Source organism: Elephas maximus, chromosome 19, assembly GCF_024166365.1.
Source record: "Elephas maximus indicus isolate mEleMax1 chromosome 19, mEleMax1 primary haplotype, whole genome shotgun sequence".
Classification (NCBI taxonomy): Eukaryota; Metazoa; Chordata; class Mammalia; order Proboscidea; family Elephantidae; genus Elephas; species Elephas maximus.
In genome coordinates this window covers 57,691,151-57,713,001 of record NC_064837.1, presented here as the reverse complement: position 1 = coordinate 57,713,001, position 21,851 = coordinate 57,691,151, and the positions used below count along the sequence as shown (strand labels likewise).

General features: G+C 37.9%; 1 protein-coding gene and 1 non-coding gene across 14 annotated transcripts in view; one reads left to right on the top strand and one right to left on the bottom strand.

The window, feature by feature from the left end:
• The window catches only part of CEP112 (centrosomal protein 112), a 470,205-nt gene that overhangs the window by 422,191 nt on the left and 26,163 nt on the right, over positions 1-21,851 (bottom strand). For 12 of the 13 annotated variants that reach the window (XM_049859721.1, XM_049859720.1, XM_049859713.1 and 9 more), the window contains 3 exons: positions 14,784-14,840; positions 10,750-10,843; positions 8,479-8,556 (listed from right to left, as the gene is read on the bottom strand). In XM_049859721.1, coding sequence (XP_049715678.1) covers positions 8,479-8,556; positions 10,750-10,843; positions 14,784-14,840 — 229 coding nt within the window. The remainder of the gene's footprint in view (positions 1-8,478; positions 8,557-10,749; positions 10,844-14,783; positions 14,841-21,851) is intronic. The other variant, XM_049859717.1, reaches the window with a different exon arrangement.
• On the top strand, positions 21,425-21,531 carry LOC126063428 (U6 spliceosomal RNA). Its single transcript, XR_007514368.1, has one exon. It is a non-coding gene; the product is annotated as a U6 spliceosomal RNA (small nuclear RNA).

Genomic DNA, 21,851 nt, shown 5'->3' with positions numbered 1-21,851 from the left:
TTTTATTTGATTGACTTCTTATTATTCAGTTAACTGAGTTCTTTATAAACTAGATAAAAAGTCTTTTGTCAGGTGTTATCTGCAAATATTCTCCCCAGTCTCTGGTTCTGATATCAAGGTAAAACCTGAGTCATAAAAAAAGTGTTCTGTCTTTTGGAAGAGATTTGTAGAATTGGTATTATTTTTTCCTTAAATAATTAAATGTTTGATTGAATTTGTCAATGAAACCACCTGGGCCTGGCATTTTCTTTGTTGGAAGGTTTTTAATTACAAATTCAATTTAATAGATATAGGATTGTTCAGGTTATCTATTTTGATATTGCCTTTTAAGATATTTGTCTCTTTCACTTAAGTTGTCAAATTAAATCCATAAAGTTGTTTGTAGTAATCCCTTAGTATACTCTGAACATCTGTAGGGTCTGTAGTGATATCCCCTATTTCATTCCTGATATTTGCAAATGTGTCCTCCCTCTTTTATTCTTAGTCAACCTGGCAGAAGTACATCAATTTCAGTCATCATTTCAAAGATCCAGAATTTGCTTTCATTAATTTCCTCTATTGCTTTTCTGTTTTCAATTTTATTGATTTTTGTTCTTATCTTTATTATATCCTTCCTCTGCTTGCTCTAGATTTAACCTATTTTACTAGATTCTTTAGATGGCAGCTTAATGATTTTGGACCTTTTTTATTTCCTCTCTTACTATTTCTAAGATTTTCTTCTATCTTTCAGCATTTTTACTACAATGCGTCTGGGTGTGGATCCCTTTGTGTTTAATTTAACTTGAAGTTTGTTGAGCTTCTTGAATGTATACAATTAGTTTTTTTTTTTAATCATATTTGGAAGTTTTTAGCCATTATTTCTTTGAATATTTTTTCTGCTCCTGTCTTTACTCTTCTTCTTCTGTTCTCATTATACATATATTGGTGTGCTTAATGGTATCCCAAATTTCCCTGAAGCAGTTTCAATTTTCTTCATTCCTATTTCTCTCTGATCTTCAGATTGTATAATACCTGTATTACACAACCTTCAAGTTCACTGATTCTTTCTTCTGCCAATTAAAATCTATTATTGAGTCTCTCTAATGTATTTTTCACTTCAGCTATTGTACTTTTTAACTCCAGAATTTCTATTCCATTTTTGTTCTACAATTTTTATCCTTCTGTTGGTATTGTCTACTTGATGATGTATATCATTATTTTTTTATCATTATAGTTTCCTTGTTTAAGCATGGTTTCCTTAGATCTTTGAATATATTTATAATGGTTGCTTTCCATCTTTGTCTATTAAATCCAACACCTGGGCCCTCTTACAAGCAGTTTCTGTTGCCTTATTTTTTCCTATGTTTGGGTCACGCTTTCCTTTCCCTTGCATAACTTGTAAATTTTTTGTTGAAAAGTACACATTTTAGATAATACATTGTAGCTACTCTGGATACTAATTCCTCTGCCCCCTCTGTTGTTTGCTTATTTGTTTAGTGACTTGGCAAGTTTATTGAAGTCCACTTCTGTGATGGTGAAGGTTCTGTGTCAACTTGGCTGTGCCATGATTTTCAGTGCTTTGGCAGCTTTGATGTAGTTTGGCAGCTATGTAATAATGTAACCACCTCCATAATGAAATCTGATATAATGTAATCACCTTTACAATGAGATCTGCCATGAGCACCCAATCAGTTGAAACGGAGTTTCCTTCGGGTGTGGCCTGCATCAAATATATGTGGACTTTCTGGCAAAGCTCACTGGCTTTTGCTCACTCTGGATTCTGCATCTGGGACTTGAGCTAGCATCTTACCTGTCGAACTTGGGATTTATCAGCCTCTGCAGCCTGGGAGCCAGCAGCCTGCCATCTTACCTGCTGATCTTGATTTTCGTCAGCCTCTGCAGCCTTTGAGCCAGGGGCCTGCTGTCTGACCTGTCAATCTTGGTTTCACCAGGCCCTGCAGGTATATGAGTCAGGAGAAGCCTCAAGCCTGACCACAGACTTGGGACTTTAGAGTCTCTACAATCGCATAAGCCATTTCCTTGATATAATCTCTCTCTAGCTCTATGTATGTATGTGCATATATGTGTGTATATATATAAACATATATATACACACATATATACACACCTAACTGATTTTGCTTCTCTAGAGAATCCAGCCTCAGACAACTTTTCTCACAGTTTGGTGTTACTCCTCAGAGAGCACAGCCTTGGGAATGGAGAGTCATTCTGGGATGACTATGGTTTTACCAGGGATCTCTCTGTTTCTTTCCCTGATCTCTCTGTTAGGCTGTCTGTGTAATTTGGTCCCTGATCTCTCTGTTAAGCTGTCCAGAGACACAGTGGGGGAGAGTGGCAGAGTGGGGCATGTGCCCCAAGACACAAGTCCAAGGGGGTGCCACACAAGGCACAGAATAACATTCCAGCCCACCAATGACGTCATTAGGGGATGCAGAGGGTGCTGACTGCACCAGAAGATGGTGTCAGAGGGGGTGACACAATCAGAGGAGGTGACACCACACAGTCCAGAGGTACATCCAAGACCAAATTATGAAGGACTTGAGCTGCTCCAGAAAGCCCATGCCCACTTCAGGCATGTTTTGGTGCTTTTCTCTGCTACCATAGCTCTCGGTATCTGCCAGGATGATTCACCAGCCTGGAGGTGCCACTCATGCCACTGCTGCCACCATGTCCCAGGCACCCCTGGAGCCCACCTGTCAGCCCATCTGCCACCTGGGATGCAGGTGTTGCTGGAAATCATCCACGAGTTGCAGGCACACTCAGCTTCTCCTTTTCATCACTGCTATTAACATCTATTCATCTTGAAATTTGGGGAGGGGAGTGCAACTTAAAGATTGCCCCTGGGCACTGAAATGGTGGGTAGCAACTCAGACATTGTCCCTGGGTGCTTGAACCAAAGGGACGCAACTTAGAGATTGCCCCCTGGGCACTCGTTACTCTCCCCATGCTTCTGAAGCTGTCAGGCTCCAATACTTGCCAGCTGATTGCTCTACTGCTTTCAGCAGGGCCTCCACACATAAACTGCTTCACAGTCTAATGCAATTAACTTCAGGGAGGAGTAGTTTTGGAAGCCAGTATCGAGGATTGTTCTGATCCCAAGAAAGTTCTCCCTATCTTTATCTCTCCCTGGCTCTCTCTGGTAAACTTGCAGGCCTATGGTTTAGCTTGTTGCTCTTAATTAAGAGAAGCTACCAGCTTCCTTTCATTTGCTTGCCACCAAAATCTCCATTGTTTTCTAAAGTGCCCTTAAACTTAAACATCCCCAAAGTCTGTTTCAAATAAAGTCAATTCCTCTGGGGAGAGTTTTGGATCTCTCTGTTAGTATGGACTGGCTCTCCTCCCCCATGTGTAAAATCTCTGAGCCAATACTCTGCACACAGTGCAGGGGTGAAAACCTCTGGTCTTCTTGGCTTGCCTCTCCTGGTGCAGAGTCTCTACCCTAGGAGCAAGGTGAGGCAAGGGAAATTGGGGTCCCAGTATTCTCAGCCAGCTATGCCCAGGATAAAGTCTCCACCCTACTAGTAGGGACTGGGTGGAGAAAGGGTGGCCCAGTCTCTTGGCCACACTCAGAAATGTTGCTTCTTCAACTCACACCTAGAAAGAGACGAAAAATTCTAGAAGCATGCCCCTCCCCTAACCACTCATTAAGAGCTAAGAGAAGACAGAGCCTCGTCTTCTTGGCCACACCCACCAGGAGTAGACCTTCATGAAGCTTAGCTGGTTGGAGAAAGGTGAGAGCAAGTCATGGTTCAAGCGCCACAAACTCTCACTATTCTCACTGAGTTTTAGTAGATTTTCTTGAATAAATGTTTCTTCATTCACTGTGTGCCCTGAGAACAATTTCCAGAGAGATATTAAGAGTTGTTTCTTATTGTTTTCACCAATTATGCTTGTTTTGCTGGAGAGTGGGTCCGTGGAGCTCCTCATACTGCCATTCCAGAAATGGAACTCCCATTCTTTGCTAACAAAAATACTTCATGCTATATATTTCTCTCTAAAACCTGCTTTACCACAGCCTACAAATTTTGATATGTTGTATTTTCATTTGAAATCAGTTAAAAATATTTTCTAGTTTCCCTTACGACTTCCTCTCTTGTCCATAAATTATTCAGAAGTATTTTTTTAATCTCCAAATATTTGTGGGTTTTCCAAATAATGTCTATGTTATTAAGTTCTAGTTTAATTCCCCAATGACAAGAGAACATAATTCCCTTATGATGACAGAACATGTTTTGAGGCTCTGGAAAAACGTTGATGTTGTTTGTTTGTTTGTTTGAGCAATCAACTCAGTTTAGTTCAGATCACAAGTCCTGTCTCTCCTTCTATGAACTATGGTTGTAATATGAGTTCCATGTTCAAAGCCTTTACTACACCAGTTTGGTCTATATCTCACATGCAACACTCAGGGGTTGGTTTGGGATTAGGAAAATGGTTTAAATCATAGATCAGTTCTCTAAGCCTCTGCTATGCTTCTTTGGGTACATTCCACACATTCACATCTTGGGGTGAGGCTGGGACTTATGTTGGTTCATACACAGAATTAGGGCTCTCCTTTTACGAATATTTCAAACTCTCCAACAATGCAATCACTCGAATTAACTTAAAAATGGCTAGCATCCATAGCTATACCATCCAGAAAGCCATGTCTGTGACCTAGTGAGTTATGCGTGAAATATATATAAAAATATACTAACAAAGCAAGAAAGTTTCCCCAAACTAATGCTTGAGAAGGTTAAAGATTGAGGAAAAATAATATAAAAGGAAATTTTTATTGCTAGGTTTTAAAATAACTCTCTACTTGAATTATGTATTCCTAGAAAAAATATTAACATACTCTTGAGAGAAAAAGAGCATATCTGGGAAAAAAAGAAGTATTTTAACAAACACTACCCACTACCCACTGCCGTCGAGTCAATTCCGACTCATAGTGACCCTATAGTACAGAGTAGAACTACCCCATAGAGTTTCCAAGGAGCGCCTAGCGGATTCGAACTGCCGACCCCTTTGGTTAACAGCCGAAGCATTTAACTACTACGCCACCAGGGTTTCCCACTAACAAACACTAGGAAATTCAATGCTACAACATCAAAAGTATCAAGATGAAGGTGTTGATTGTGATGCAAACAATTTTTTTTTTAAAAAAAAGGGACTCTTAGTATAACCAAAAAAACCAAACCCAGTGCTGTCAAGTCGATTCTTAGTGTAGTGCACAAAAAATAACTCTAGCTCATAAATGATCAGAGGACAAAAGAAAAAAAAAAGGCAGTCTCTCATTTCTCATACAAAACTAAAATCAAAGCAAAACCTACTTCCTAATACACTGGATACTTAAATTATTCTACTATGATCAAGAGAGAGTTCAGTCTCATTAATGCATATAAGTTATAAATATATAAAAATGCAAGACTTTTGTATTTTACACTGTTAGTACATTCCTTGAACAATAAAAATGTGAAACGAAACCCCAGGCAGGCCTAGCCTTAAGGCATTACCTCAAAATATTTTAGATGTTTTCTTTCAATTTTATTACATGAATGAAAGATTTAATCCTCTGAACAGCTAAATAATCATGAAAAGTACTATGTGCTAAGAAATCTACATCAGAAGTTTCAAATGGCTAAGGGCAAAGGCAAATTTAAAAGGATAGTTCCAGAATTTTATTTTTCACTTTGATGTTGCTCTTTGGCAAAAGGAATTTGTCATTCTGAGGAATAGCCTGTGTTGTTCTCCCATACTGGTAACTTGGGACTTCCCTCCAATGGCAACTTCCCCTATGTTTTCAAAGGTAAAAATGGTTTTTTGTTTTGTTTTGTTTTTATTTACTATTCCTCCTTCATTATAAATTCTCTTTCTCTCTTCTCTTTCACTACCATACTACCAAAATGAACCAGAAATACATATTACCGCCGTTTCCTATCCATCTTCCCAGCTTCTAATTGTGGCCATTCCATGAGCTTCTCTCTCCCAACCCTCCTCAATCTCTGTTCTCTCCAAAGACGAGAGCTGTTCTATCCTCTGGCTGCAACTACCACTTCTAGCAGTGTGACTCCAGCCCTTGAGTCTCATGAAGCACCAAGCCTTGAATGCCACAATTAATTCACCACCTCTTCAAACTCAACCAGTCTAAAATAAAACTCTTAAACTCCTAAAGTAGGTTCCCCATCTGACAGCCAATTAACTACCAGTGAGCCAACACTCCCATTTCCCAGGACCAAAACTTCAGGTGCCCACCAGTCAGTCACTAAGCCTGCTTTACTCTCTGTGAAGTTTGTCTTTTCTACCCTTTCCATTGCCACAGAAATCACACCAATGTGGGGTCTACTACAAACATCTTTTCACTGGTTCCCTTTCTCCATTTCTACCCATATCCAATATAACCTTTACAATGCCACCAAGTCAATTCTCCTAAAGCAGTAATTTCATTAAAGACCATTGCTGTTGTTGTTGTTAGGTGCTGTCGAGTTGGTTCTGACTCATAGCGACCCTACGCACAACAGAACGAAAACACTGCCCAGTCCTGAACCATCCTTACAATCGTTGTTATGCTTGAGGCTCATTGTTGCAGCCACTGTGTCAATCCACCTCATTGAGGGTCTTCCTGTTTTCCGCTGACCCTGTACTCCGCCAAGCATGACGTCGTTCTCCAGGAACCAATCCCTCCTGACAACACGTCCAAAGTATGTAAGATGCAGTCTCGCCATTCTTGCTTCTAAGGAGCATTCTGGTTGTACTTCTCCTAAGACAGATTTGTTCGTTCTTTTGGCAGCCCGTGGTATATTCGATATTCTTCGCCAACAAAACAATTCAAAGGAGTCAATTCTTCTTCCATCTTCCTTACTCATTGCCTAGCTTTCACATGCATATGATATGATTGAAAACACCATGGCTTGGGTCAGGCCCACCTGAGTCTTCAAGGTGTCATCTTTGCTCTTCAACACTTTTTAAAGAGGTCCTTTGCAGCAGATTTACCCAATGCAATGCGTCTTTTGATTTCCTGACTGCTGCTTCCATGGCTGTTGATTGTGGATCCAAGTAAAATGAAATCCTTGACAACTTCAATCTTTTCTCCATTTATCATGATGTTGCTCATGGGTCCAGTTGTGAGGATTTTTGTTTTCTTTATGTTGAGGTACAATCCATACTGAAGGCTGTGGAAAGACCATCATTAGTAGGAAGATTTTTTTTTTTAAATAGCAACCCCTAATGTTGGTGAAGAAGTGGGAAACGTACACTGTCACATACTGCTGGTTTAAGATAACTTGGTACAAATTTTCTGGAGAACAAATTTTCTTATAACCTAAGAAAAGAACCAAGTATGTATAAAAAGATTCTTCTAGGAATGTTACTGCAACATTAGCAACAAACTGGGAGTAAGCTAAATGCCTAAAAATAACAAAATATTTCAATATATTATAGGATATTCATCCCAAAGAAAAATTGATACTAGCAATAAAATTCATGTTTACAGAATTCTTACAAAAATTTAAGACAACACATTATAAAATAAAATCTATAATAAATTGTTTAAATGCTGTTTAATTTTATAAACACATAAAAAAAAAGGGTGGAAAAATATATACAACAAAATGTTAACACTTCTCCCAGTGTTAAGATTTTGAGATATATTTTCTTCCTCTGGTTTTCTGCAATTCTTCAAATTTTAAAATTATAATTTTTGTAATCAAAAAAGCATAATAAAAATTAAACGTTTTTAATTTTCTCAAAACATTTAAATACCATATATGTGAAGACGAATGTGAAAGAAAAAAGAAAACACCTCAGGGCACACTATTGCCTAAAATATAAAAGCCAAACTTAATTTCGCATTCAAAGCTCCAATACTGCCCAGGTTGACAACACTGCCCACTAATCCCCGACATAAATCATGACAGTTAGCTCACAGTAGCAAACCTTCCTTCATGCCTATTTCTCCCCTGAGCCCCTACCTTCTTTTCTCTCCACCTACCCAAATAATTTTTTTTTTTTTTTACCCAAATACTTTCATGTCCCTCAGCCTTTGGATACGAAAGCTGTTCTCCATAATGGCTGCTCAGCCATGAAGTCTCCTTAACTGTTTCGACCAAATAACGTTCTTGCTTCCTTGAGTCCTCCCTTTCCTCCACTCCTTCCAAATACTTTCTGTACAATTCATTTTTGTATATCAACGTATACTATCTTAAATTATTATTTAACTATTTTATATATATAGCTCTTATTTCACCAGTAATTTACCTCACTGGGGACAGGAACTATTTTATAGTTCTTTGGAATATTACTTAGTCTTCCTCTAATCAAAGTCCATCGCAGTGCTAACAAAGTACTAAATGTCCAATAATATTCACTGAATATAATTAAACTTAATAATATTAACATCCAATAATATTTACTGGATATATTTTTTAAATGTTATCCAAATATAATATGAATCTACCATAGCAATACACACGTACACCTATATACAATGAATACTTATTTTACCCCAAGATTCCAACTATTAAGGCGAGCTTCAATGTCACTGTCATCCAAAGAAAGAGCGGATTTTTTCAAACGATCTTCCTGAAATACAAAAGCAAGAGAAAGAAAAGAGAGAAAGGGAGGAAGAAAAGAGGCAGGAAGGAAGGATGAAAAAAAAGAGAGAAACAAATTAAAACAAAATTTCTGTCATTCGGAATAATTCGAGTTGTGTGTGTGTGTTCTGGTAACACTATATTGCCCTCAGAGGAAAGGATAATGTTACAACTGAGCTGGAGTTCCCAATTCTGAGTAATGACTGTTTGTTATAGTTAGTCAGGGCTATGAGAGGCTTTCATGATATATTCACACAGCAACTAATAATGTAAAAAAAAAGAATATTTTAAAAATTAATGCAGATTCTTCTCTTTAAGTTCTTTTACAAGAAGTTTTTACTTGTGGTGTACAACAGTAGCTTTAAAGGGGCAGCTGCAGGGGAAGCAGGAGGGACACCTGAAAAGATGCATTATTCATTCTCCTTAGAATCAGTTAACAGCCAAGTTTTGTGTTGATGTCTAAGAAACTCTTTGTTCTTAAATTAATTCTTACTCATACACTGAATATTAAGAGAAATAAGCTTTGGATTCACATCATGAAAACACAATTATGGTGATTATGTTTTAAAAAATAAAAATCCCATGCTTTTTTCTCCTGTATAACATATTGTATGTACAACCATGCATCAAACCAGACTGAAAGTATAATTTACTAGGGCCAGCCAAAGATCTATGCCCAGTAATGAACAATGATCTGAAAGCTGTAAAAATTAATAAAGGTATTATCTGTGTAAAATAGTATTCTTCAGGTTAAGATTATTCTACAGCCCCAAATAATTATTTTGAAATTAAATTTGTTGGTACAGTAATGTAATGCTTTAGAAAACCTCATTAAAACCTGTTGCCACTGAGTCAGTTTTGACTCATAGTGACCCTATAGGACAGAGCAGGACTGCCCCCAAGAGTTTCCAAGGAGCAGCTGGTAGATTCAAACTGCCAATCTTTTAGTTAGAAGCTGAGCTATTAACCACTCTGCCACTAAAAAAAGGCCTCCAGAAAGCCTCATTACTACCAAATAAACCTATTTACTTTTGAGTCATTTAAATTAAAGTGATGAAAAGTGCACTAAAATGTTATGCATATTTTACTGAGTTTCCAAATTTCCATTCAATATACTATACTGCATAAAAAAAATATGTTAAAATTCATTATTGCTTCTCCTGGCGGTCTCCTACGTTTTATGTATTTTTATTTGTGAACAAGAACTTCTTTAGAAAACGGACCTGCCTTGTTTTGAGTAAATATAATGATAGATAAAAACACAAAAACTATTTAAAATGTGCTGCCCTATATATTTACTTGTTTTAGTATTTTAAACCATTGCTGGAGGAAACACCATCAGTTATGTTTAGATTAATAAGTGTTAATACAACCATGTATCACACATGATCTGTCTTGTAACCCAGACTCACATATAACCTAAGACAAGTCAGGGTTAAGTCATATAAACTGTGGTAAACAAAGTTCTTCTCTTTACAAAATTAACTGGCATACTCACTAGCACCTTGTTCAGACTAGATCTATGTTAAGTGATCAGATGCACAAGAGGCATTCACAGCTGAAGGCATACACAGTTCATCTTCCTCAGAAAAGCAGTGTTCCCTACTTTCAAAAACCAAAGCCAGCTGCCAGTGAGTCCACTGCAGCTCAGGGCAGCCCCAGGTGGGTCAGAGGAGAACTGTGCTCCACTTTATGGAAGTAGATCACCAGGCCTTTCTTTTGGGGTGCTTCTGGATGGAGGGAAATCTCCAGCTCTTTGGTTACCAGCCAAGCATGTGAACTGCTTACACTACCCAGAGACTCCGGTCCTTACTTTACTATGAGTTAATCCCAATTTCTTCTTAATTTTACGATCACAAGAGATCTAATCATTTTTATACATATGTTGAATAAAAAAGAAAAGGAAAACAATAATTAAAACCTGAAGCTTTTCAGTTATTCAATGCATGTGAGAAACGACAGATTGATTAACCTAAGGCCTCAGGATCACTGAGGAAGCAAAAGGAATATTGTGGATAATATGAAATACAACACTTCATTTGACATTAGGATGTTCTTTAAACCTTAAGACTTTATTCATTGTTTTTAAGTAATCATTGCGATCTACATAATATGAAACTAAAACTTTGTGGAATTGTTTTAAAACAACAAATACACAAACAAAAGGAAAATCTGATCTTACAGAAACCTTTGGGGTAACATTTTCTCCATCTTCTCTGTAGGCTGGACTCACAGAATGTGATCTCATTCGGAGCTGCTCAGTGTACTGTTCCCTACTAACAGACCAAAACAGCAACAATCAGAATTTGCAAATTCAGAGGACAGAAAATATATAAATCCAGAATTTCCAATTTTTTTTCTTTTGGAAATTAGGTGACTGGAATGTTTATATTAACAATGATGTAGCAATAAACAGAAAACCAAACCCACTGCCATCAATTCCAACTCATAGCGACCCTATAGGACAGAGTAGAACCACCCATAGGGCTTCCAAGGCTGTCATCTTTATGGAAGCAGACTGCCATATCTTTCTCCTGTGGAGTGGCTGGTGGGTTTGAACTGCAGGCTGTTTGGTTGGCAGCTGAGCATTTAACCACTGCACTACCAGGGCTCCTTGATGCATCAATAGCAAAGAAAAAGAAAATACGAATAGCAAACATTTACATTTCTCACATGCTAATTAACTTTGATTAAACAACAAATAAAATGCCACCTAAATGCCACATACTGGCTTACAAGCAACTGTTATTTTTAAGCAGGCTCATAATAAACCACATATACTTAAATCTTTTCTCTTCCTTTCCTCTTTTCCTAAGTGAAAGAAGAGAGAAAATGAAGCAAATACTCAGAAAATAATTGTTTTTAAAAGGTCAGCAAGTATTTGTATCAGGTGGACACTTGAGACTGTGTTGGCATCTCCTGTCTGGAGGGGGGATGGGAGGATAGAGAGAGTTGGAAGCTGGCAAAATTGTCACGAGAGATCAGACGGGCTGACTCATTGGGGGAGAGCAAGTGGAAGTACGGAGTAAGGTGTATATAAACTTGTATGTGACAGTTTGACTTGATTTGTAAACGTTCACTTGAAGCTCAATAAAAGTTAAAAAAAAAAAAAAAGGTCAGCAAGTTTTGTTGGATTCAAGCTGCACATGAAGTTGAAGCCTTAAAATTCACAGAATAGCAAAACCCTCAAGTAGCTAAAATGTGTAATAGAAACTGCACATATAGTTATTAAAAAGTTACTGGACACCATGCTAACTCAGGTAAAATGTGGTAAGTAGGAAATTAGTTTAAACTTCCAAATGGATTTGAACAACAACAACAAAAAAAAAAGCACTCTTCTCCAATGTAAAATACGGGATAAAATACCATTCTCAAATATCCTACTTTAGCCTGGAGTGCCTCATATGTATTTATTCAATCTACTTCAATGAAAGTTCCATGATTATGAATAGCTGTCCTCTGACAAGCTGCTTCAAGATATATGAAACAGAAAGTAACCATATATAATGACTTAAAGTCCTAACTCTCAACCACAAATCATATCAGGATTTCCTTCACAAACTGTGGCCCACACTAAGCATTCCCAAAAGACAAAATACTATTTCAAAAAGACAAGATTAAAACAAATGTTTTCTGGCAGTAACACTGATAGAGTAACATTTCTGAGAAAAAAACCAAACCAAACCCATTGCCATCAAGTCAATTCTGACTCATAGTGACCCTATAGGACAGAGTAGAACTGCCCCATAGGGTTTCCAAGGAACAGATGGTGGACTCAAACTGCCGACCTTTTGATTAGCAGCAAAATGCTTAATCACTGTGCCACCAACATTCCTCAGACTAGTTATTAAATAATTTAGAATGTCTAAAAAAGCTGGTTTAGAGAAAAAGCTATTATTGTTTCATACTCCTATTCGGTGTCTCAGATGTCCAAATAGTTAAAAGCAAATGAGAAAAACAGGTAAAGTAATATTTTGAGAACAATTTCATCAGCCAATGTGCCTCAGCTTGGGAAGAGGCAACCTACCATATTATACTAAGCAGTGGCCCTTTCTTCCTTAAGAATAGATTAAACAATCATAAAAAGAGCTATATTTAAAAATTTAAAAATGCTTAAATATTAAAAGTAATTCTTCTCATAGAAAAGATTAATAAAAAAAAAAAGGAGGCCTGAAACATTTAACTATTTATTACACAGGGTGCATACATAAAACAGCACCCCCTTTTAATTCACTGTAGCTGCCCTGTACCTTTCTCTTCACATTTTCAAGAAAGTTACTGGATCCATATCCTAACAGGCCACATATTTTTCAATCAACTACATTCTGACTCCTACTCACCCTGAAACCGCTGTAAGAAAGCTCATCAACAATGTTGTGTACTGCTGGCTGATCTAAGACATTAGACATGGCATCTTAAAGATGCTGCATTCACTGGCCCCACAGAAAGACTTTTCTCTGGTTCTCATCCTATCCTTCAGAAATCCCCTTCACAGTAATCGTCATTACCCTTTCTTTCTCTGCCCAGCCCATTCATGTTGTAATCCCAGGGTTCCACCTCTACCTTCATTTATTTTCATTTTACATGCTTTCCCTTGATGATCAATCTACGACTACTTTTTCAAATAATGAGTATTGATTACCAAATCTACATCTCTAGCCCAATTGCTCTTTTGACCTCCAAATCCACTAAAAATAAAAAATGAACAGCCCTAACTCCAATTCAACATGTCCGATGCTAAATAGGTTATTGTATTTTTACACAAATAATGCATATTATACATTTTTGCCATCTGCACAACCCCCTGACGCATTATTTTCCCAGGCATGTTACGTGCCTTATATGTGTGGGCGTGTCATTTATGTGGGTGTATTATTTGCACAGAAATATGGTATGTTGCCCTTAAAACATACTCCAACGAAGGCTAAGGAAAGCAGAGGCATTGCTGAAGCCAGCTCCTAACGAAGGCAGCTGAACCAACTAAAAAGGAGGTCAGTACCATTGCTAAAATCTGGCTGGCCAAAGAAACATTCAGCGCAGAGTGTTCGTTTCTTGCCATGAGACTGTCTCTAGCTGCACTACTAAGCAGGTACAAAAGGCCTCAAATTCAGATGACGGGGCTGGAGATCAGGGTGAACAGTACAGTAAGAGGGTGGGAGGTGAAGCTCAACCCTCTCCTTTATGAAGGGTAACAGGTGCTGGCTGTCACACAGCAGATCAAGCTGTGGTGCTCACAAAGACAGCCTGCAATTGGTACAGGAGGCATGATCATAGTGAGCGCATGACAGTACTCGTGCCAAATAGAAAGGGGAACTGTGGCTCAAGTAATTTCTGGGTGCCAAAAATAACACAGAAAAGCTTCAGTCCTTTAGTAAAATTCCCTAATATCCATATGTCTCTTTATTCCTCTTAAAGGGTAAAACTACAGGAAATATAAATCTTTCCTTTTCACTTTTGCCTACCGCTAAAATATTTCAACAAGAATCCAGAAACACTCTCCCAGCATCTATCTGATTCCAATTAGAAAAACACTGAATTGGCCCTGTAAAGACGAGCAGAGGTAAGCAATGAGATATACAATAAGATTAAAAAGTCTAAAGGAAGACCAATCAAATGTCCTCCTGCAAAAGAGATGTACTACAGAAAAAAACTAAACATAAAATAGGTATCTAATTTGTATTCTCAATGTGATTCAAATGGACATTTCATATGTGAATAAAAGGGAATGAATAATCTATGAACACAAAAATTTGCTTATAAATGAAAAATATGATTACCAAATTTGAAAACTACAATGGAAGAAGAAATGAGCAGGTTAAACATAGCAGAAAACTAAATTAGCAAATTAAAAAACCAGCTCAAAAGATTCTCCAAAACACAAGGAAAAAGGTAAAGGGAGGAATATAGTAAATAAAAACGCAAGCAATGAGGAAGAGATTCAAAATCTCTAAACACTGGGATAATATGAATTCCAGAAGGAAGAAAAAAATCAGAAACTGGAAAAACCATAATGAAAGATGTAGTGGCAATGCCAATTAAAACTGCCGCAAAGAGACTCAAAGAAATGAACTTAAGACACCACTTTTGGTTACATCAAAACTTCACTGCAATGAAAAGGATGGATACTGAAAGTCAGCCAGGCTCTATTTCCAGCAACAACTAGAGACAACAGGACGTGTGACTCTTGAAAAGTAGGAGGGAATAAAAGTTTCCCACCTGGTCTTAAAAGCTTGCAAGTGGCCATCCAAGGTACAGCAATTGGTCTCCATTCGCCTGGAGCAACAGAGAAAAAAGGAGAGTCAGGAAGAGGAGGGGAAAATGGATGGAATATGCAGCTACTTGCCTCCATGAACAAATGCCTCCTTTACCAGGAGACCTGTAGAACTAGATGGTGTCCAGCTACCACTACTGAACATTTTGATCAAAGATTCTATAGAATTCTGACCAAAACGGGGGAAAATGCAGAAAAGAATTTAAAGTTCTCATGGACTCCAGACTTTCTGAAACCACAGAGGCTGAATGAACCCCTAGAACTATTGCCCTGAAATAATCTTTAAACCTTAAGCCAAAAAGTCCCCTGAAGTCTTCTTAAAAACAAACAATAGTTTAGCATAACGAGTAAAGAGTGTCTGCCTTAAGCATTATGCTCTTTTAAGAACTATCTATATGGGATCAAACTGAAAACAGCAACTCAAAAAATCAGATAGGAAACTTAGGGGATAGTGAGTTTATGCTAGTTGGGAAGGAACAATTCAGAAAAGGCAGGTGAGAATGGCTGCACAACTTGAATGTAATCAACATCACTAAATTGTACATGCAGAAATTGAACTGGTGTATGTTGTGCTGTGTATATTCTCAACAACAAATAAAATATTTTTTTAAAAATCCCCACCTGAAGTAGGAATACAAAATTAATTTTACCACTAAAAACCAGAGACTCCCGCTCTTGAAAGGAAGCTGAAAACCAGTGCTGGTTAACCACTTCTGAAAGCTATGGCTTAAAAGCAGCTGCATGCCTAGAAAAGGCAAAAGATACAGATATAGTCTCAAATCCACGGCCTGAGCCAAGTTATTCTGGCCTGGTAACTGATCTATGGTGTTCTCATTCCACCATGAGCACGTGGTAGCTAATCTCCAAAGATGGGTCCCCAGCAAACCACACCTCCAATTTTCCCAACGTTGTACAGTTCCCTTTTCACTGCATCTGGGCTAAGCCTGTGACTCACTTCCCTCGATACAGCGCAGTAGAAATGACACTACGCCAGTTCCAGGCCTAAGCCTTGAGACACCCTGGACGTCTCCTCTTCTATACTATGGGAACCCTGAGCAACCATGTAAGTAGCAACCAGCTGCTCTGAGGGAAAGGCCGCATGAAGAGGGGAGACTCTAGGATTACATGGAAAGAGATAAAAAGGAGACCAAGCTAAACTCAACCTGCCAGCCATCCTCACCACCAACATGCCACGGTGTGCACAATGTGCCATCTTCAATGTTCCAGCCATATCCCCAAATGAGTGCAGGCCCAACCAAAATGACAAGGAGCAAAACAACTACCTAGTTCTGTTCAGTCAACCATAATCAGGAGAGATGAAATCACTGCCATTTTAGTCACTAAGTTAGGACGGTTTGTTATAAATAAAAACAAACTGTCTCCCAAACGTGGGGTGCTGAATTAACAAAAACCTTAAACATGTAGCACCCACTTTAAGAGTAGATAGCAGGCAGAAGTTGGAAGGATCTCAAGGATACTATAAAGGCTAGAAGGACAGGGACAAAATGTTACTAGAAAGTGGGAAAAAAAGGCAACCCGTATTATGCGGAGGTGGAAAATTTGGCAACACTGTCACCTGTGGAAATGTGTATAATAGAATATACACATAATAAATTTTGGGGGTTTGGCTAAAAGAATCGACTTGACGACACTGGATGGGCTGGGTAAAGGGATTTCCAGGTAATATGTTAGAAGTGCCAAATGCTTTATTTTAGCTCTGTATGAAAATGTAGAAATAGAAAGGAACTAAAAAAGAAAAGGTTCAGTTTTACAGCAGAATCCAGAGATGTTTCTAACCCAGGACTTACAGGGTTGAAAAATAAACTATTTTTGATTTTCAATTTCTTCAGCCAACAAAAACTCTGAAGAAATAATTCCAGGGCAAATATCAAATCCAAAATTTTGCCAGTAAAACATGGACTCAGGGCCAAAATCTCAAGGGTACATCTGTGAGACACTTTGCTAAGACCTCAGGGAGATTTTAGTCAGTGCCTCAAAGATACTTATAGCAAAATAAAAAGGCTACAAAAAAAACTTAACGGTGTATCTCTTTCTTAGAAGTATTCTGCTAGACAATAAGGCCTCTAAGAATCACACGGGTGTTGTAACACTATATCCTGACTCTCAGACCAAACTAGAGAAGACCTGTCTCTATAACGAATTCGTTAACGTGGCTTTTGTCTAATGGTGTGGATTATAATTTGATACATGTTTTTGTTGTTGTTAGGTGCCATCAAGTCACTTCCAACTCATAGCAACCCTATGTACAACAGAGTGAAATACTGGGCATTCCTCACAGTCGTCGCTGTGCTTGAGCCCACTGTTGCAGCCACTGTATCAATCCATCTCTTTGAGGGTCTTCCTCCTTTTCCCTGACCCTCTACTTTACCAAGCATGATGCCCTTCTCCAGGAACGGATTCCTCCTGATAACATGTCCCAAGTATGTGAGATGCAACCTCGCCATCCTGGCTTTTAAGGAGCACTCTGGTTGTACTTCTTCCAAGACAGATTCGTTCGTTCTTCCGGCAGTCCATGGTATATTCAATGTTCTTCGCCAACACCATAATTCAAAGGCATCAATTCTTCTTCGATCTTCCTTATTCAGTGTCCAGCTTTCTCATGCATACGAGGTGACTGAAAACATCATGGCTTGAGTCAGGCACACCTTAGTCTTCAAGCGACATCTCTGCTTTTTAATACTTTAAAGAAGTCTTTCGCAGCAGATCTGCCCAATGCAATACATCGTTTGATTTCTTGACTGCTGCTTCCATGGGTGTTCATTGTGGATCCAAATAAAATGAACTCCTTGGCAACTTCAATCTTTTCTCTGTTTATCATGATGCTGCTTACTGACCTAGTTTTGAGGATTTTTGTTTTCTGTTGAGGTGTAATCTATATTGAAGGCTGTAGTCTTGGATCTTCATCAGTAAGTGCTTCAAGTCCACTTTACTTTCAGCAAGCAAGCATGTGTCTGTCATTTGCGTATCGTAAGATGTTTACGAGTCTTTCTCCAATCCTGATGCTGTGTTCTTCTTCATATAGTCCAGCTTCTCAGATTATTTGCTCAGCATACAGACTGAATAAGTATGGTAAAAGGCTACAACCCTGACACACGTCTTTCTTGACTTTAAACCACACAGTATCCCCTTGTTCTGTTCGAACAACTGCCTCCTGGTCTAAGTACAGGTTCCTTCTGAGCACAATTTAGTGTTCTGAAATTCCCACTCTTCACAATGTTATCCATAATTTGTTATGATCCACACAGCTGAATGCCTTTGCACAGTCAATGAGACACAGGTAAACATCTTCCTGGTATTCTCTGTTTTCAGCCATGAGTCATCTGACATCAGCAATGATACCCCTTGTTCCATGTCCTCTTCTGAATCCAGTTTGAATCTCTGGCAGTTCCCTGTCAATGTACCGCTGTAACTGCTTTTGAATGATCTTCAGCAAAACTGTACTTGCATGTGATATTAATGATATTGTTCAATAATTTCCACATTCTGTTGCTACACAGGAAGCGCATAAAATTTTTAAAAGAATTATAGTGGCTTGATATGAAAGATACAGAAGTTTCAGAATGAAAAGAGGCATTTGGGTCCCCAAATTCCTACAAACAGGAAGCAGGCTGGGAAAACTACTCAGCTTCAAACACAAATCATTTCTTATAGAAAAATAAAAATAACTCAAAGGGAAAAGTCAAGAGCCCGAAGAAGAGTAAAGTCATGAAGAACCTCTCCTAGGAAGCAGCACTGAGCCTTAATAAAAAAACTGGCAACATATGCCTGGCTGGATTTCAGAATTGCACTAGAAGAGTCATAGCTGTATGCCTCCTTTTTTCCCTGCTTTTAGAACAGAGAATTTTATTGCAGTTCTCCAGTCCCTCTTATACCACCTTTGATGAATATGTGGGTGTTGTGTTGAGGGAGATAACTTGTCTCTCATTTACAAGTCTTCTGATTGAAAGAAACCACACCAAGGAAACCTCAGCCTCACTGAAACCTAATTTTTATTAACTTTATTGAGGTATAATTTATATACAATAAAACTGCACCTATTTAAAACACAGAGTTTGATGAGTTTTGAAAAAATATATACACCTGTGTAACCACCACAACAAAAACAGACATGATTTCCATCACACCCAAAAGTTCTCTGGAGCTCCTCTAGAGTCAAGCTACTCTCTCCCCAGCCCCATGCTATGAACTCTCAAATTTAAGTCTTTGTGAGAAGTGTTTTCATTTCTCTTGACTAAATATCTAGGAATAAAATTGTTTGGTCAAATAGTAAATTACCTTAAAAGTTTATAAAAAATTGCCCAACTGCTTTCCAAAGTGGTTGTTCCATTTTATATCCCCATCAGCAGTATATGAGTCTTCCAGTTTTATCACAACATAATCAAACCTGGTTTTGTCAGCCTTTATAATTTTAGCCATCCTAATAGGTATACAGTGGTATCACACTGTGGTTTATAACCTGCATTCATATTCATTCTCTCTTTTATATATATAGACATATATTCTTTTATAGACATTTCCCAAAAGAACATATACAAACATGAAATGATGTTTAACACATGCTATCAGGGAAATACATATATATATATACCCAACATATACACATATAAAAAAATCTTTTTTGCACATCGTTTAACTGTGCTATTTGTCTTCCTTTTCCTCAGTTGTAAAAGTTCTTTACATAGTCTAGATACAAGTCTTTTGTCAGATAAATGTACTATTAACATTTCCTCCCATACTATGCCCTGTCATGTAATTTTTCCAAATAGTCTTTCAAAGAAAAAATCATTTAAATTTTGATAAAGTCCAATTTTTAATTTTTTCTTTCATGTGTGTATTTTATATCCTATTTTAGAAATCCGCCTATTCCAAGGTCACAAAGATTTTCTACTTTTTCTTCTATAAGTAGTTTTTAGCATTTTCATTTTGACCTATAACCCATTCCATTTTTTCCCATGTGGATATACACCAGTGTATGTTGGGCATGGGCTGCAGGTAGCCACTTGGATAGACATATACAGATGGCCAATAAGCACATGAAAACAGGCTTAGCATCACTAGGGAAATGCAAATTAAAACCACAATCAGATAACACTACACAATTAAAATGACCAAAATAAAAAATATTGACAATACCAAGAGTTGATGAGAATGTGAAGAAACTGAAACACTCATACACTGTTTATGACAATGTAAAATGATACGACCAATTTGGAAATAGTTTGATAATTTGTTAAAAGTTAAACATATACTTACCACACGTTGCTGTTGCTGGTTGCCATCGAGTCAATTTCGACTCGTAGCAACCCCATGTGTTATGGAGTAGAATTGCTCCACAGAGTTTTCTTGGTTGTAATCTTAACGGAAGCAGATCGCTAGGCCTATCTTCTGCAGTACGGATGGGTGAGTTAGAACCACCAACCTTTAGGTTAGCAACAGAGTGCAAGCCATTTGCACCACGAAGGGACCACTCCTAAATATTTACTATATATACAAACAAAAACTTGTGCATAAATATTCACAGTAGTATTACTTATAACAGCCAAAAAATAAAAACAATCCAAATATCCATTAACTGGTGAATGGATAAACAAAATGCATATATTCGTCAATGGGATACCACTCAGCAATAGAAGTAACAAACTACTGACACAGGCAACAGCATGATGGACCTCAAAAACAATTTGTTAAGTGAAAAAACCAGACACCTAAGACTACATATTTTATGATTCCATTCACATAAAAATATTAGAAATGGCAACAGTATCGAGATAGAAAACAGATCAGTGGTTGCCTGGGGCTGGGGGTAGAATTCCATATTACGAAGATGTAAATTCTTCCCATCTACAGGTTTGTTTGCACGTGTGTGGGTAGAAACTGGCAATCAAATTCTAAAATTTTGTTTGCACGTGTGTGGGTAGAAACTGGCAATCAAATTCTAAAATTTATATGGAAATGCAAAGGAACAGCCAAAGCAACCCTGAAGAAGAACAATGCTGGAGGACCTACAAAAGATTGTTTGTTGAAAAGCTACAGAAATTAAGACACGTGTGATATTAGCACATGAATAGACAGACCAACAGAGGAGACTAGAGTCCAGAAACAAGCTCACACAAAAAGGATTGCCTAGTTTACAACGATGATGCCACTGCAGCAGTAGAAAAGGATGCTTTTTAAATAAGTGATACTGGATCAAATGGATAGCCATCATGAGGACAAAAAAATGTGCCATGACCCCCACCTCACTTCATTCATAAAAATCAGTTCCACATATACCACATGCCTAAATGAGAAAGGTAAAAAAAGACAGCATCTAGAAGATAACACAGGAGAGTACCTGTGTGTTCTTGGGATAGACAAGGCAAAAAATCTTAAAAAGGATACACAGCAAAGGAGATTGACAAATAAAACCACATAATAATTAAAAATGTCCAACAGAAGACACCAGGTAAGTGAAAATGCAAGCCAAAATGGTAGAAGAGACTTGCAATACACATATCCATAAGTGACTTGTATCCAGAATACATAAAGAATTAGGATAATTCAATAGAGAAAAGACCAACAATCCGTGCTCACTTCGGAAGCACATACACTAAAATTGGAATTATACAGAGAAGATTAGCATGGCCCCTGCGCAAGGATGACATGCAAATTCGTGAAGCGTTCCATATTTTTACTGGAACACTTATACACTGCTGGTGGGAATGTAAAACCGTACAACCACTTTGGAAATCAATTTGGCGCTTCCTTAAAAAGCTAGAAATAGAACTACCATACGATCCAGCGATCCCACTCCTCGAAATATATCCTAGAGAAATAAGAGCCTTTACACAAACAGATATATGCACACCCATGTTCGTTGCAGCACTGTTTACAATAGCAAAAAGATGGAAGCAACCAACGTGCCCATCAACGGATGAATGATACATAAATTATGGTATATTCACACAACGGAATACTACGCATCGATAAAGAACAATGATGAATCCATGAAA